The sequence below is a fragment of the Pollicipes pollicipes genome, unplaced genomic scaffold, assembly GCF_011947565.3.
Source record: "Pollicipes pollicipes isolate AB1234 unplaced genomic scaffold, Ppol_2.1 Scaffold_4740;HRSCAF=5597_pilon_pilon_pilon, whole genome shotgun sequence".
In the NCBI taxonomy this organism is placed as follows: Eukaryota; Metazoa; Arthropoda; class Thecostraca; order Pollicipedomorpha; family Pollicipedidae; genus Pollicipes; species Pollicipes pollicipes.
This window is the reverse complement of record NW_023596545.1, coordinates 22,771,545-22,787,325: the sequence shown is the minus strand read 5'-3', so window position 1 is coordinate 22,787,325 and position 15,781 is coordinate 22,771,545. Positions and strand designations below refer to the sequence as shown.

The 15,781-nt window shown below is 50.8% G+C and overlaps 1 protein-coding gene across 3 annotated transcripts in view; it reads left to right on the top strand.

Moving 5' to 3' along the window:
• Positions 1-15,781, top strand: part of LOC119099467 (acetylcholine receptor subunit alpha-like) — a 135,513-nt gene that overhangs the window by 83,067 nt on the left and 36,665 nt on the right. For all 3 annotated transcript variants that reach the window (XR_005094376.1, XM_037222622.1, XM_037222620.1), the window contains exon 3: positions 12,290-12,429. Coding sequence is in view for 2 of the 3 variants with exons in the window: in XM_037222622.1 (XP_037078517.1) it covers positions 12,290-12,429 (140 nt within the window). In the remaining variant the exon portion in view is untranslated. The remainder of the gene's footprint in view (positions 1-12,289; positions 12,430-15,781) is intronic.

The window sequence follows — 15,781 nt, the reverse complement described above, 5'->3', positions numbered from 1 at the left end:
CTGTAGAACAGACTCACAAGGAAAGGCCGCTAAACTTCAGGACCTTGTAAAAACCGGTTCAAAAGCTGCAACCAGACCACCAAACTCATCTCTCATCCAGGAGCACAGAAACAGAGCTTTTTCGTATGATGCATCCCACCTTGGCTGTTGTAGAACACATGCGAATGGTTGACATCGCCAGTAATTACATCTTATGCAAGCACAAAACTGGTCTCACTCAACCGAAACAAAACAATTAATGTCATGGACGATATCCCGCTGTGTCCTCAACTTACCTATATAGCCCTGTTGCGACGTGTCCCTTCCCCTAACTTCATTTCCACTATCCCTTAATTTTGTCACCGCTGTCTGATACCTGATTGCCCACAACAGCACATGGAGTCGTCATTGTTCGCTCCAGGGAGAAATGAACACCTGGGAGGACTCGCTCCAGAGAGTAATGAACACCTGGGAGGACTCGTTCCAGGGAGTATTAGACATCTGGGAGGGTTTGATGGCGACGTTCCCGAAATGCGATCCGTGGATAGACGAGACGGTCCGGTCAAATCTCGTACATAGGGTTCTTCCACTAACAAGGTTGGATTTATTGTGATCGGTGCTGGTTTCCTTAGCTTGTTAAAGCTTTTGGACAGCTGTTTTACCGGCCGTTTACCTCCAAATGTAAAGCAGGCGGTAACTACAGGACGGTGCCTGGCGTTCGTTTAATTTACCGACGCTTTATTTAAGCTTGGTTTTACCGTCTCTAAAAACTTAATCTATGTCCATTTTGCGCTCCTTCCCACGAATTTCGTCCCGTTTGGGGTGCTCTCCCATAATGCGCCTATTACATGCCTTCCGTTTGGGATGCTCTTCCACAATGCGCCTTTTTCCGTGCGTTCCGAACTACAACACGCTCAGAGTGTTGCAAATTGGTAACTGCTCTAGCACCATATGGCTACAGACGGATATTCATAATATTTTTTGGGGAGGGGTAGGGGTCCCGGAGACCGTGTGTTTTCAAAATACAAATGTAGCTTACTTCCTGTTTCTTTCTTAATACGTTTGCTTGCGTTTTGGTACATTTTTGGCATTCTGGCCGTCTTTATGCGACTTTTTGGTGATTTGAGCACCGCGCTGAGGGATGTGTAACCACTGAGGGGTGAGGTGTTGGAAAGCCTAAAGGGATGCGAGGCTCCACTCGTGTATGAGGCGGCGTATTCCAGCCAAAGCGTTCACTTTGCAAGTTATCCGTAGCCCCTTGCATCCTCCATAGTCGACGTCGATAGACGCACATAACTCTGGTACCTTGTATTGTGCCAAGAGCCATGCCACGGTTTCTGGAAGATATTTCACCGAGGTATAGATGCATGAAAAGAATACGCTACAATCAAAACGATTGCCATCCCAAATTTATCTGCTCCGTTATCATGGAATTATTATTTGGCTACAAATACACTTCAGTCTTATCCTACGCCTCAGCAAATGGGCCATAGCATCATCCCCATCCAGCTATGCTTACCGAGAATATCGCCCTAGCACAGGCTGGCCACGGACGTGTTCGAAGTTGCCGCCATCACCATCAAACATCGAATACAAAAGGCGGTGACTTCATCCCAATTTACCGCCATCAGACGAAGCATGTTTGGAGTTAATTGATCAACAAACTCGGACAAATCAACATTAATGCACCTGGCAGTCACAAACCTACGCAGCATATGTAATTTCTAAGCAAAGCAATTTTGGCGAACATCTAACGGCGCACAAGTACCACAACTCTGGCGAGCGCCAGCGGAAAATAAAATCATCCGTGCGATATCAAGTCTTCCAGGAGAATGTTCGCTGCCAATCGGCAAGCCACTCGGCCAGGTCCGAGGACTCCGCCCGAGGCCGGGGGCACCCAGCCAGCGACGCGCTTACACTCTCATTGATGTGCCTTCGAGTATGCAAATTACTAAAAACTTGGATCAAACTCATCAGTTGTAGGAAATCAGACCCAATAAACAACATTCTGAGTGGAACGACTAACGCCGCGACACGAAAACAAGCCCAGGTGCGAGATTGTATCGGGTTAGATTGAGTGTTGCATAATTACCACATAAAGTGGGAGGAAGAGAATGAATTATGACGGCTGATGTCGATGGTAGGGAAATATACAGCTACCGGTTGCCGGCGGCTTCGCCATTGTATTTCCATTCCAATCGAAATGTCGTTCATTGTTTTATATGCTTCATGAGAATTGGATTGCAGTACTGCCTGTGGTCGGTACGAAACAATGTGTTATTGTTGAAATTTCGAACAGACACAAATATTTCACAGACGGTAAGAACGCGGCATGCCTGCAGGGCGCTCAAAATATGGTTCCGTTTCTCATATCATACAAATATACGCTAAATCTTAAAGACTGCGCCAGCTTTCTGGACGGAAAGTCCCAGCAGCTTCTGGTCATCAAGTCAGCTGACTGATGTACTTACGCAGACCAGTAGACATATGCAAGGGCAATGGACGCTTGCGGACCATCCTGCGGTGCGCTTCCGTCAATATCTCTTATGCGCTCTCTCACCGACCTTAATACGACAGCCGACCTACGCCAGCACCTCTGAACTTCCCGTCAGCAAACTGTATTCGACGTGCACCAAAGCAACAAAGAAGCCGGTGCCTTTGTCCATCTCGCCGGCGATGGGCATGCCTGGGGCATCGTTCCCGAGTTTTTCTCCCCACTGTTGGCCGCGAGTTGGCGCGTTTCGCGGCCGGTGGGCCGAGCCTCAGGGTCTGCATGGCTTCGACTCCCGGGTCTGCGCGACTCCTACTCACGAGTAGGCCCGACTCCGACTCCCTGGGCTGCGTGACTCCGACTCCAGGATCTGCGTGACTCCGACTCCCTGTTCTTCGTGACTCCGACTCCCAGGTCTGCGTGACTCCGACTCCTAGATCTACGTGACTCCAACGCCCTAGTCTGCGGGACCCCGAATCCCAGGTCTGTGTGACTCTGACTCCTGGGTCTGCCTGGCTCCGACATCCGGGTCTGCGTGACTCTGACTCACGTGTCTGCATTGCACTGACTTCCTGGTCTACGTGACTCCGACTCCTGGGTCTGCGTGGCTCCGACATCCGGGTATGCGTGACTCCGACTCACGGGTCTGCGTGAATACGAATCCCGGGTCTGCGTGGCTCCAACTCCCGCCGGCTCGGATGTCACGCGGCGCCCCAGTTCCGCTTCAGACGGGGTCGATGGCGGCGCCGGGCGACACGACTCGCGCAGACAAGAGCCGGGCGCCGCGAGCGCGGTGCGTACGGCGGCGGTCGGTCGCGCAGCAGCCGCCCTGGCGGAGGTCAGGCTCGTGCCTCACCCGCCAGGTGTTTGTGCATGGCGTGGGTTTGCCAGGAACGCCTTAGCGGGTTATGTCAATGGAAAAAGCTTCGTATTTTTCTTTGGAACGAGCTGAAGCGTCCGAGTTCAGAAAGCTTAACTGATCCCACTTTCTTGACTACCGGGAATTGCACTTTTGCCACATTGTCGTTTGTCTTCGGCCGTAGCGCTATGAGCAACAGTACTGGAGAAACTCAAGCTCATTGTCCGTAGTACAGTACGCAAATTCTTACATAATTACATAATTATTATGGCATGAAAAGCAAACTCCTTGCAACAAGAAAAGTACGAAGCGACTCTAACAAGCATATTTAATTCTCGAGATCCCAGCAAAGGTCCGCATGTGCGTTTTCCTCCCATAAAAGTTCGGGTTTCTGCACCCTAGAACCAGTGCCTGTCACGCCTATCGCGCCTGTCATGCCTGTCACATCCGTCGCGCCTGTCATGCCTGTCACATCCGACTGTCGGGTGGCTCGGGTCAGAGGCTCGGCCAGCCAGCCGCCGTCTAGAGCCGTCTCCAGTGTTGGTCAGCCGTCGGCGGCGGATGACCCGGCCGCCAGCCCGCCGAGGCTCCACTGCAGCCGCTCTGTCCGTCTCCACTGCGAGCCGACATCTATCACCTCCTAATGGCGTCTCTCGGGGGGCGCCTGCGACCGACAGTCATCCGCGCCCCGGGGCAGAGATAATGTCCTTTTGTCGGACGGTGTCCCTCGGTCTGGTGTTCCGGAAGGGAGACTCCAGATTGCCGCCGAATTGGCGGATTATCGGGACTAGAGGTAGCCCCCGCTCCCCTCCCATCTTTCGACAACATTTTGCATTTGACCTGTGTCACTGCATGGAAAGGAACGAGAGAGCACCCGCGTTTGCCATTCCCCCATCCCTGACCTCGATTCCATCACCCCACCGATCAGAGTACCCAAATTCACAGGGTCAGATTCTAGTGGATAGGGCCGCGCTCAGCCAAAGACAGGGGCAGCAGTGGGCTGGAACGCACAGTCTGGGGGACTGCGTCAGTCTGGTGCGACACTATAACTAGACCGCTGGGGATCTGGGCCACAGCCCGGAGGATTGAGCTGGGTCTTGGGGCTAGGCTACCCGGGCCGGAAGCAGGGTCTGACCTGAGCATCACACAGCCTGGCCGTGACAGTCTGGTGGCCGGATCCGGACATAGTTGGCCGGATCCGGACATAGTTGGCGGGATCCGGACAAACAACGTGTCAATTTGTTTTAGTTTTTTAACACGCTCCTCTGTTTTCCTACGGGCGACGCGCTGTTCCATGTCAATGTCTCTCCACCTGCCCCCGTGCCGATTGAAAACCACCAAGAGAGCTTTCCCTTATCGTGCCGTGACATGCTGGAACCGCGCACCTCCGACAACCACCTTCATTTCTGCGGGAGTACAAACTCATATCACAAAACGCAAATGTTAGGTCGTGGGCCATAGTTCTAAGTCCATGTCGGTGAGCTGTGTGGGTGTCATATGCATTACTGTGTGTGTGTGTGTGTGTGTGTGTGTGTGTGTGTTGTGTGTGTGTGTGTGTGTGTGTGTGTGTGTGTGTGTTGTGTGTGTGTGTGTGCGTGCGTGCGTGCGTGCGTGCGTGCGTGTGTGTGTGTGTGTGGTGTGTGTGTGTGTGTGTGTGTGTGTGTGTGTGTGTGTGTGTGTGTGTGTGTGTGTGTGTGTGTGGTGTGTGTGTGGTGTGTGTGTGTGTGTGTGTGTGTGTGTGTGTGTGTGTGTTGTGTGTGTGTGTGTGTGTGTGTGTGTGTGTGGTGTGTGTGTGTGTGTGTGTGTGTGTGGTGTGTGTGTGTGTGTGTGTGTGTGTGTGTGTGTGTGTGTGTGTGTGTGTGTGTGTGTGTGTGTGTGTGTGTGTGTGTGTGTGTGTGTGTGTGTGTGTGTGTGTGTGTGTGTGTGTGTGTGTGTGTGTGTGTGTGTGTGTGTGTGTGTGTGTGTGTGTGTGTGTTGTGTGTGTGTGTGTGTGGTGTGTGTGTGTGTGTGTGTGGTGTGTGTGTGTGTGTGTGTGTGTGTGTGTGTGTGTGTGTGTGTGTGTGTGTGTGTGTGTGTGTGTGTGTGTGTGTGTGTGTGTGTGTGTGTGTGTGTGTGTGTGTGTGTGTGTGTGTGTGTGATTCTCGCATGTCAATGTGGCTTCCATGCACTTATATTAGTTTCATTCATCTCTGAATGTTTACTTTTGGTTGGCACACTCTATTGTCAATGTAGAACATTTATTAAGCAAGTCATTTCGACTTCCTAGGTATTTGATAGTGTTTTATTTTATGTATGCTTTAGTATGATATTGCATAGCATATTTCGTAATCTCGTATTTTATAACATAGTTTGTAGCGTCGTCTTGTAGCATTTGTAGCATCGTCGCGCGTCGCCTTTTCTAGTATTTCTTTATCATGTGTTGTAACGAGTGAACGAGTGTTGTAGCGAGCCGAATCTAGCAAAAAATGTGACGTGCCGAAGTTCTGAAAACCACGTCGTGGATCGATTTCGTGCAAACAAATACAAATACACCGTAGCCAAGTGGGACACAGCCCAGCATGGTCGTGACACACCACGTCGGAGGCAGTCTGCTAGCTCATAACTACGATGTGGTGGATCAGAGATGTAATCTGGGAAGCCAAATCACGGCCCGTGCCCTAAGTGGAACTGTCTTCGCATGAGGCACCGTCTGGGAGACAAGGAGCAGTCTGATGGGGCCGAGACGCACTCTGGCAAGACCGGAGGCAGTCTGTCGGGATCGGGACCAAGTCTTGCGAGACAGGGACGCCGTCTCATGGGGCCCGGGACCGAGTCTGGCTGAACCGGGACGGCGTCCAACAGGACCGGAATGCAGTCTGGCGGGACCAGGGCCAAGTCTGGCCGGCCCGGAACAGAGTCCCGCGGGACCGGGGCCGAGTCTGAAGGGGCGCGATGGATGCGGGCTAGCCGGCCCGGCTTTGTGCCGCCGCGCTGGCTCAGATCAATAACCGATACTCGGTGGAGCGGCGCAGCGGTGGGAAGCAGCAGGTGACCGAATCCGGAGGGGGGGGGGGGGTTGCTCACAGGTGGGTGAATGCTTCGGCGCTAGACAGCTCGCAACACCTGCTGAGGCCTCTGCTGAGCGACAGTGGGCGCATGGCGTTCGGGAATTCTCCCAAGCCCGCCCGCTGCACACTGGACAGTCTGTCAGCGACAGGAGGTACCTAGTGGTGTAAGGAAATTGGGCGTGACGAAAATAACACCGAATTGTTTTGAGAGAAAACCAGGAAACCCAAAAGACCTGGCATTGCAGTCTACATTCATTCCGACACACTCCAAAAGTTGCTACCTTGGACTTTGTCTTCGGCCGCGGTGCGCGCTGCAATAACGCCCGTTCACGCAAGGGATATGCGTCAATTACATTTAGAGAATTATTGCGTCATCAGAAGAAAATTACTGACAGAAAGACATATTCGACATGCATGGAGAGAACACTTCTGAAGTTGAGGTTTTACTGAAAGATTAAAAAATATAAAAAATTATATAAGCCTCCAAACACCACGCATATAATTCAACGTTGGAGGCTGCCAAAAAAGACGCACGCCCCAGGCAAAGCCGGAAGTTTACAGAGTCCGACAAAAAGTATCAGACAAGAACATAACATGTCAGGATCATCAGCTACCACGAGCATTGGCGGAAACTCAGCAACGTGCATAACTTAAAAGTGTTGCTTAAACTAGATCCTATAATGAAGCCTGCGCGTTTGGCCTAGCGCTAAGGTTCCGAATGAGCAGCGATTCTAAGATCTTGAGGTCCGCAAGCTCGTTAGCTATTGCTAAAATCATATTTCAAAATTGACTTTTCTTGCACTTTCCTCTATTTCTACGTGTCAACCTACCACGTTCTATCTTAGCGGTGTGTATGCTTTCCGAAAGCGTACATTTCCATGGTGTTCATTAAACCCCGTCCTGATAGAGGGCTTGAGAGAACCCCTCTCCCTAAGAGAAGTATGCATACGTCTCCCGAATGTTGTGCAATTGCGCCCAAATTGTCAGTAGGCTATAAAAGACCCATTGTGCTTATCTTGATACCATCAACGTATTCCCAGCTTTTGTAATTTCGAAGCAGTGATGGTTTTTGCGGAACGGTATTTTCATACCATGAACGTGTCCGTAGTTTTTTTCTTATTTCGAAGCCTCGACTGTTCTTGAGTAACACTGCACGACGAAATACGGGCATAGTGGACAGCGGCGGCAACCGACGACGCCGCGGAGCGCGCGCGGCCGGCCGACATTATTACATTACCGGAACCATCATGCACATATGCTAAAAAGCGAATAGAAATGCACACTTTTGATGTGAGAATTGATCAGGGAACACGCATGTTTTGTGTCGCCACAAGCTATTGCATCGTTTGTATGTGAAGGTAAACAAGTGCGTTTGTTAAAATTTTTAACTTGACTAAGAATATTCGGGACAATTATTGACCTGTGAGTACGCAAACTAGTTTAAATTACGAAATCTCTAAAAGCAATCCACTGGTGTGTTCCGCTGAGATTTTTCTCATAAATTTGGAAACGCCGTGAGAATCACATCGACCGCTCCCTTCCCCCTCCCCCCCCCCCCCACTGGTCTGCGTTTTGAACCACGGCGAATCAAGGCGATGTTTAAATCGGTCACGAATGCTACGTTTTGTTTTCATACATAAAACATTCCTGGATACAGGCTTCGGATTGTCTTGATTACTATATTCCTCCTGGTGCATTTCCATTTCAATCCATTAAAACACGTACAGCAAATTATACCAGCAGCTGGACACATTAGGAATATGGACCGCTAATGGTTCCGACATGGACTTTAAAAAGGACTAATAGCCCACATTATCCTCAGACCGTACATACCGCCCGACCGTGCGGAGGCATTGACTTGTGTATTCAGCTCAGCTCGTGTTCTCAGCATCCGTTGCCACGGAACACGAGGAACATTTTACTCCGACTACGCTCACACTGTCATGGGTCATGAGGTACCGGACACCGCTCTCCGCACCTGTGAAATAAGGACTGCTTTCCAAGGAGCCATGGGGTGCGTCGAATTGTAATGTAGTGTGATATGCACGGCCATGGGTTTAAAGTAGAGCTCTGAGATATAGATTCCGTCGGGTTATACCACATAAACTGAGTCGAGGAGTGAGATTGACAAGTTGTGTGTGATGTGTTCCAGTGAGGAAATACTGGAGTGTTGTTGATTTTTTGCGAAGAAGTTTGACAGTGAGCTTAGCCATGTATCCAGATGCCAAAAATGTCCTTGATGTAACTAAAATTTTTAACGAGTTAGATCTGAGACCACATTTAGCTCAAAAGGATGATTCAAGACTGTGCATCAACCCTTTCGCTAGCGGTGGTGCGGAAGTGCGCAGCGGCTGCCTATCGCCACTCCATTTCTTTGCTTGAACATCGAGTTCCCGAAGGCCACCTGGTTATTATCAGAGATGTGAGTTGGTAGTAATGCCGCAGTCAACCGTGCTCATCCCAAGCAGACATATCCAATCCAGGCTTTTCTTGATTAGACCCAAAACTGGGTGTATGCCCTCTGTTATGGGTACTGTCACACTTCTCACACGGGAGCGATGGGCACCTTGCTGTGACCGGCCAGAGCTGCATGGGGGGGAGAGGGGGGCAGTCTTCCCTGCATTTATGAAATGTCGGACAGCGATATCGGGCAGTGCCGGCGACCGCCTGTCTGACGCATACACGATATCGACCTTCCTACCCACGCGGCCATTTTCAAGACACGCGGCTGCCCGCAGGCGCGCTGTCGGCACAGCGTTGCGTGCTGAAACATTTCTGGCCGCCTCCTGACATCGCGGTGGCCCTTCCGATGGATGTTGCGCGACCGATCGGAAGCGATCGCTAACAGCCAGCGCCGACGATGGAGAGATCTGTCAGCAGCCTATGGTCGCCATCGGTCTCTTCGGCACAACGGAGTCGCAGCAACGCGACTGTGAAGCGGACAGCGCCGCGCTGTCGCGCTGCACGTCCCGGGCCAACAACTGGCCTGCGCGTGCCGTATGTTGTCTGGCCGTTCGCCACCGGTGCTGGCTCCGCTTTTGGCTCGGACCACCAGTGCTGGCTCCGCTTTTGGCTCAGACCACCAGTACTGGCTCCGTTTTTGGCTCAGACCACCAGTTCTTTCTCATTTTCACCGGACGATTGGTGGACCTCACTTCTTAAACAGATCGACAGGAGCCACGCTGTCACGCCGCACGTCAGTCCGCGTAATATGTTTTAAATGCACTTGATAGGTGGGGTATCATGCAGCTAGAGATGCACAGAGCGGCCACATGAGGTCAACAGCTGGTCATCAACATCCATCAGGTCAACAGATGGTCATTCACATCCATTGAATCAACAGCTGGTCATCAACATCCACCAGGTCAACAGCTGGTCATCCACATCCATCGGGTCAACAGCTGGTCATCCACATCCATCAGGTCAACAGCTGGTCATCCACATCCATCAGGTCAACAGCTGGTCATCTACATCGATCAGGTCAACTACTGGTCATTCACATCCATCAGGTCAACAGCTGGTCATCCACACTCATCAGGTCGCCAGATCTATGAACCCGGACGTGCTGCGTGGTCCGATGGAGCACCTGCCCGCGAGCGTGCGCCAAGCCGATCTGCATGGCTTTCGTTCTACTGCACGCATGCACGCAAGAATACAAGAAAATGCACGGATCCAGCCTGAAAGTGATATTCGTATCGCGCCTTTCTCCAAATTCTGCAAGAACAGGTACCAATTTCTATGCTATGCATATTTTAGGTATTTAGCCGTTACTATTCGTCAGCTGAAAATTTACTGAAACCCCGCTGATGCGAGCGTTACGTCGGCTTTGGGTGATGGCTGGCGTTACTTAGTTCCTTTTCCAGTAGCACGTTTATTTTTGCGTCTTTTGAAGTCCGAAGGGAGCGAACTATTGCAGAAATCAAAGCTTTGTTTTCAGAAAAAAAACACAAGCATAATGCGCCTCATTAAACACCGCTTGTGCGTCCTGCCACACATTTTTCACATCGTCGGGCTCTTGACTTTCACACAAACTCATATTAATCTCGTCACAACAACTACGTTCCACTGGGAGATCCCTCAAAAAACTTGGCAAAGTTCTCCGCTTCCGGAGTCTTCAAGAAATCCACGCTTGGTGGGCTATGAATTTCTTCCAGACCAAACGGGACCGCAGCGTTTGGCTGACACTGCTTTACAATATCGCCTGGGCCTTTCCTATACTTTTCAGCTTGATTTTTCTAGCATTGCTTTACATGCCGATATATTCTCATCGGTTTACAGAGTAGCTTTTTACACAGTGCCTCTCATCTCAACACTTGTGCCATTCACGGCTGAAAGATGTGGCGCAAACGTTTACACGCTAATAATATCGCCGTTTACCCGGAAATCACTGGATTGTAACAACAAATACTAATACAACTACAGATGTCTCCCTTGTACTTTTTCTTAATGTAATCGCCAATTTATGCCTCAATCCTTACTACCCGTCAGCATGGATATTACATACATACATGCTTCCATACATGGATTGCGTGCGCCACAACTGCGTTTTGTTGCGCGACGCCTTCTGATTCGGTGTCTTCGCTCAGGTTAAGGCGGTGATTCGAGGCACCGTGCTGGCGTGCCGTGCCCGACCTGCTTGTTACGTAAGGCGAGTCTGGTGACGCCCTCCGTAATGATCTGTGTCCGTGCGGGCAGCCCTCTCCTGACATCAGAGCTCTATCCTGCGGCTCCGAGTCGCTGGTACTGAAAGGCGTCCTGACGACAGACTTGTGTTTTTGTTCCATTCGGTTGAGGCTGTCCTGCATGTGCGTCATGCATGCCCGATCATATCCCCTGATGAGATCAGTAGCGTCACAGAGGTGCTTAGGGTTCGTTGGTTAGGGGGCGGCAGATAAAATGGAAATCGCTAGTCAGCTGGGAAAGTCAAGAGCAGGAAACCAAAGTACAAAAAACTAAAGGCCGTAAAAGCGGGCGATACATGCTACAACACAACGCAGGTAAGCGGTGATAAAAGCCAGAATTCAGGAACATGAATTGAAACGAAATAGGTGAGTTTCAAGGTGGCACATACCATACGAAAAGTCGAAAAGGGGTAAAACTCCATAACTCAAAATAGAGAAAACATCAGCCTAATAAATCAAGGAGATGCAAGTTTGCAAGGGAAGAAATCCAGCCGAAAGAAATTGGTCTGGCCATGGGTAAAAACGAGCAGTCGTGAGAGAACCGGCTTCAGACCTAATGGGATTTAAATTTATTATCACTGCCATCTTTCCTTACAATGGCTAACACCCGAAACGACTTCATCGGTACTTCCCCGAAAAGTTTTCATCGCAAGATTTTGCTCACGCCACGGCAGTAAACGTTGCTATGGCAGGGCTGCCCCGGCAGCCACTTCATCACAGATCTACGCACCCCAATCCGAAATGTCCGTGCGTACTACCCAAGAACCAATTGCGTCTTGCCCCGAGCGCTAGGAGTCGCAAGCAGCCTCGTTTCCGGAAGTTTTTACGGCGACATCTGGAAAATTTGTTTTCATCTGCCTGCTGCGGATTGCAAGCGAGCCTGTTTTCGGTCCGCCGGCGGTGGAGTCGGCGCGCCTCTCAGCGCTCACGCGCGCGGTGACGAGCCATTTGTCGGCGCCTCCGAGTGGCATGCATCCCGCCCGCGCCACAATCATTTATTCATCGTGCTCGGCCGGCCAGACGCCTGCCGGCTTCGGATTCATAACGCACGCGCTCGGTAATTCGTGGCGTCACCGCGTAATCCGGCGGGCGACAGCGCCGCTGCCGCCGCCGCCGCGCCGCCGCTCGCCTCGGCAGCCAGTGCGTCGGCGGCGGCGGCGGCGGCCGGCAGCCATGCCCGGCGCGGGATGCGCGCTGCTGGTGCTGACGGTCTGCTGCCTGGTGCGCGCAGGCTGCGCCGGCAACCCTGACGCCAAGCGGCTCTACGACGACCTGCTCTCCAACTACAACAAGCTGGTGCGACCGGTGGTCAACGTCACCGACCCGCTCAAGGTGCAGATCAAGCTGAAGCTCTCCCAGCTCATCGACGTGGTGAGTGCCCGGCTCGTATCCGAAGGAGAGGGAGCTGGGGGGGAAGGGTCCTGGCGTCGTGTCAAGGGAGGTATTAGGCTCCCTCGCCGACGAGTCGTGTCCGCAGTCACGCGCATGGGCGGCGCTCGTACGCCTTGGCTTGGAAAAAGGTGTTAATGTGCATGGCTGTTTTATCTGTGTCCGGGAAGTCATGGGCGACACGTGGTATATTTGTGCCAAGTAGTTTTTGGTATGCTTAGCGTCAGACATGGGTGTAACCACGTCACTGAGACTGGGAGGGACAACTCAGGACCCGGGGGGGGGGATGGATTCCGGGGAGGAGAACCTAACCCTGACAATGTAATTTTGAACCAAACAATTGAAAAACGGGTGCCGTGTTCAAGATCAGAGGAGACTCCCAACTCGTGAAAATTGAGATGTGCCCCTCCCCCGCACGCAGGCAGCCCCCCCCCCCCCCCCAGTGATTGTACCCATGGGTTCCGAGGCTCAGTAGCTACTGAAAAGCTGCCCAGTTCTTGTTTTGTGAGTTCCAGGTTGTGCCACCACTAGTAGTAATCCACTACGAGATGGATGGACAGAGTCGCGTGGCCACCGCTAGCTCGCGAGCCGCTAGTGCTTTTTTGCACCGATTTCGGATTCCATGCATAACCGCCGGACAAAGAGAGACACAAAGTCGGAAACTTTTTGTACCTTTAAATGAACAACGAATGTGACTTGTGGAAAGAACTTAACGGCAAGGTCAAGGTTATTTACTGAAAGGCAGATAGGATCATGACGGCTTGAGATCGGTGGTGCCAGTTTGGCCTTGTGATATTTTAGGCTGCTGCTGACGATACTATAGGATCCAAATGCATGCAAATGTCAATGTAATTGCTGACGAAGATCCAAAAGGCATTATCTTACCACTCATGCTCGAGAGGATGGGCCTGAGTCCCAGGAGACTGGCAGGAGGGATGCCATTTGTCATGTCATTGATGCATACTCGCGCGTTGCTGTCCTTGATATGCAAAGTAATGGGCTGGTTTTCTAAATTTTTATAAGACAATGTGAGTTTTAACTGCTGATTGCATCAGCTTATAATTCAGATAGACAGTTTCACTTTGTGGCCAGTTATTAGCGTAGTGAGTTTGAGCCGATGATGGCTAGAATGGACTTTTCCTGGTCTGCTTCACGCATTTACAATCTCTGCACGTTTCCAGTTGCCTTGATTTAACGCAAAATGAGTTATCGGAACCAGCACATGTTTGTTCTCGAGCTGCTTATTGACGTCATCAGTAACACTGCGACAAAACGCATGTCCCACAGTCCAAAATGCATGTTCCACAGTCCAAAATGCATGTCCCACAGTCCAAAGCGCATGTCCCACAGTCCATAACGCATGTCTCACAGTCCAAAACGCATGTCCCACAGTCCAAAACGCATGCCCCACAGTCCAAAACGCATGTCCCATAGTCCAAAAAGCATGTCCCACAGTCCAAAATGCATGTCCCACAGTCCAAAACGCATGTCCCACAGTCCATAATGCATGTCCCACAGTCCAAAACGCATGTCCCACAGTCAAAAATGCATGTCCCACAGTCTAAAACACATGTCCCACAGTCCAAAAAGCATGTCTCACAGTCCAAAGTGTTGCAGCTACCGAGTGGCGTGTTATGAGCGTAGTTTGTTTTTTGCTTGGCTTTTTTCCGTTGCTGCCACTGATCAGTTATTGGCTCTGTGTGCGCGGGTTAAGATAAAAAGACGCCCATTCAGTGTGTTGTGTAGAAAATATCCCTCGGTGACTGCAGAATTAAAGCTCGTCGGCACAGATCACCCGATGTCATGTGAATGAATTTCCGTATGCTCGTTGATCACGCCAGAAAAACTCACGGGCCAGAGTGCTGTAGACCCCCAAAACGGATTTTGACTACAGAAATGCATATGCAGTCTCTAGTGAATACTGGCAGCTTTAGTCCCAGGAAAATCAGCTTGGTAAAGAAACTGTAAAGATATACCATTATGTCTGTCATGTGCGGCTTATGTGGCATGGATTCGTGCGATTTAGATAAACGGCCCTTTCCGGCCTGCTCAAGTCTTAAATATGTTACGACATAGACTGCAGATCGTGTGTCAAGTATTCTTAAACGATTCCTCGTAATCTGTCGCACCGGCTTGCAATGAGATCTGTTTTCTTGGGTTGAGTCGGCGAGGAAAGCTCAACAGCAGTTGACATAGAAGAAACACTTCAAATTGTTCAAAAACCTAAAGAAGTGGAAGTTAGATTTCCTGCTGTATTATGCATGGTGTCGTTGCCGTCGCTTACCACACCCTGAGCCGTGGGTGTAACTTCTCTGCTAATTGGACATGCTGCCGCCTCCGCAACATCTCAGAACTTTAACAAAGGTGTATGGTGTTGCATAAAAATAATAGAGACATAAATATCGTTTGCACACGGAGCATTTGTTAGGAAGTTTTGCATCTGCCGTGATCAGCACGCCACTGGCACATCAGCACGTGAGGACGCACGTTATCTATGAAGTATGCCTGAAGTTGCAGTTACTTGGAATTCTGTAGGCTTTTTGGACCTGTAAGAGAATGGATGACAATGGGCTCTTCCAGAGATGTAGCTCATAAATTCAACCAAAACCGTAGTTCACGCATACGCCTTACTCTCGACGTTCGCTGAATGCCCGCAGCCATGAGTATCTCGGTAATGGTACCAAACGAAGCAATGAGCTGGGAACAGGCACACCGTGCACGTTTGTTTGACGAAGAAGCCGACGAAGCGTCCACACCCCAGTCGGATCAGTTAGTACACATGTGACCTGAAGTGTACGCGCCGATACGCGCACCTCCGCAATATTAATATGAAGCAGAGTAGGCGAACGTCTAATTTGTGCCACCTCCCGCGTTGTGTATCAGCAAAAGATAATGCCATCATTAGGGCGTTTATGTGTCATGTGGTGTGCACTGCGGGTGCCACCAATGTGTGACATTTTTTTCCGTAACTCACATTTGTCGTTCTCGTACTGCGCAGAATGAAAGAAACGCACATTGCGATTCAAGGTGATACCCACCGTGAATGTGCAAAGCATGTCAGCTCGTATTTGCAACCATGGTGAGCACAACCCGCCTCCACTACGTCGCTTAGCATAGCGGACGGAGCGTTTTACCCGGCTGGCCTCCGGTTCGAATCATTTCAGCTCTCAATTGGATTTCCATCAGCGTCTTTGACTATCGATCACAGAGGCCGTCTGGTTGTTCGTCGTCTATCATCATCATCCAGCGGCAAAACGCGCTAATCCGCCTTAAGACCACGGCATAAACTCCGACCTCCCTGACGCGGCGTCCCGGCCCGGCCGTGGGCTCGGAC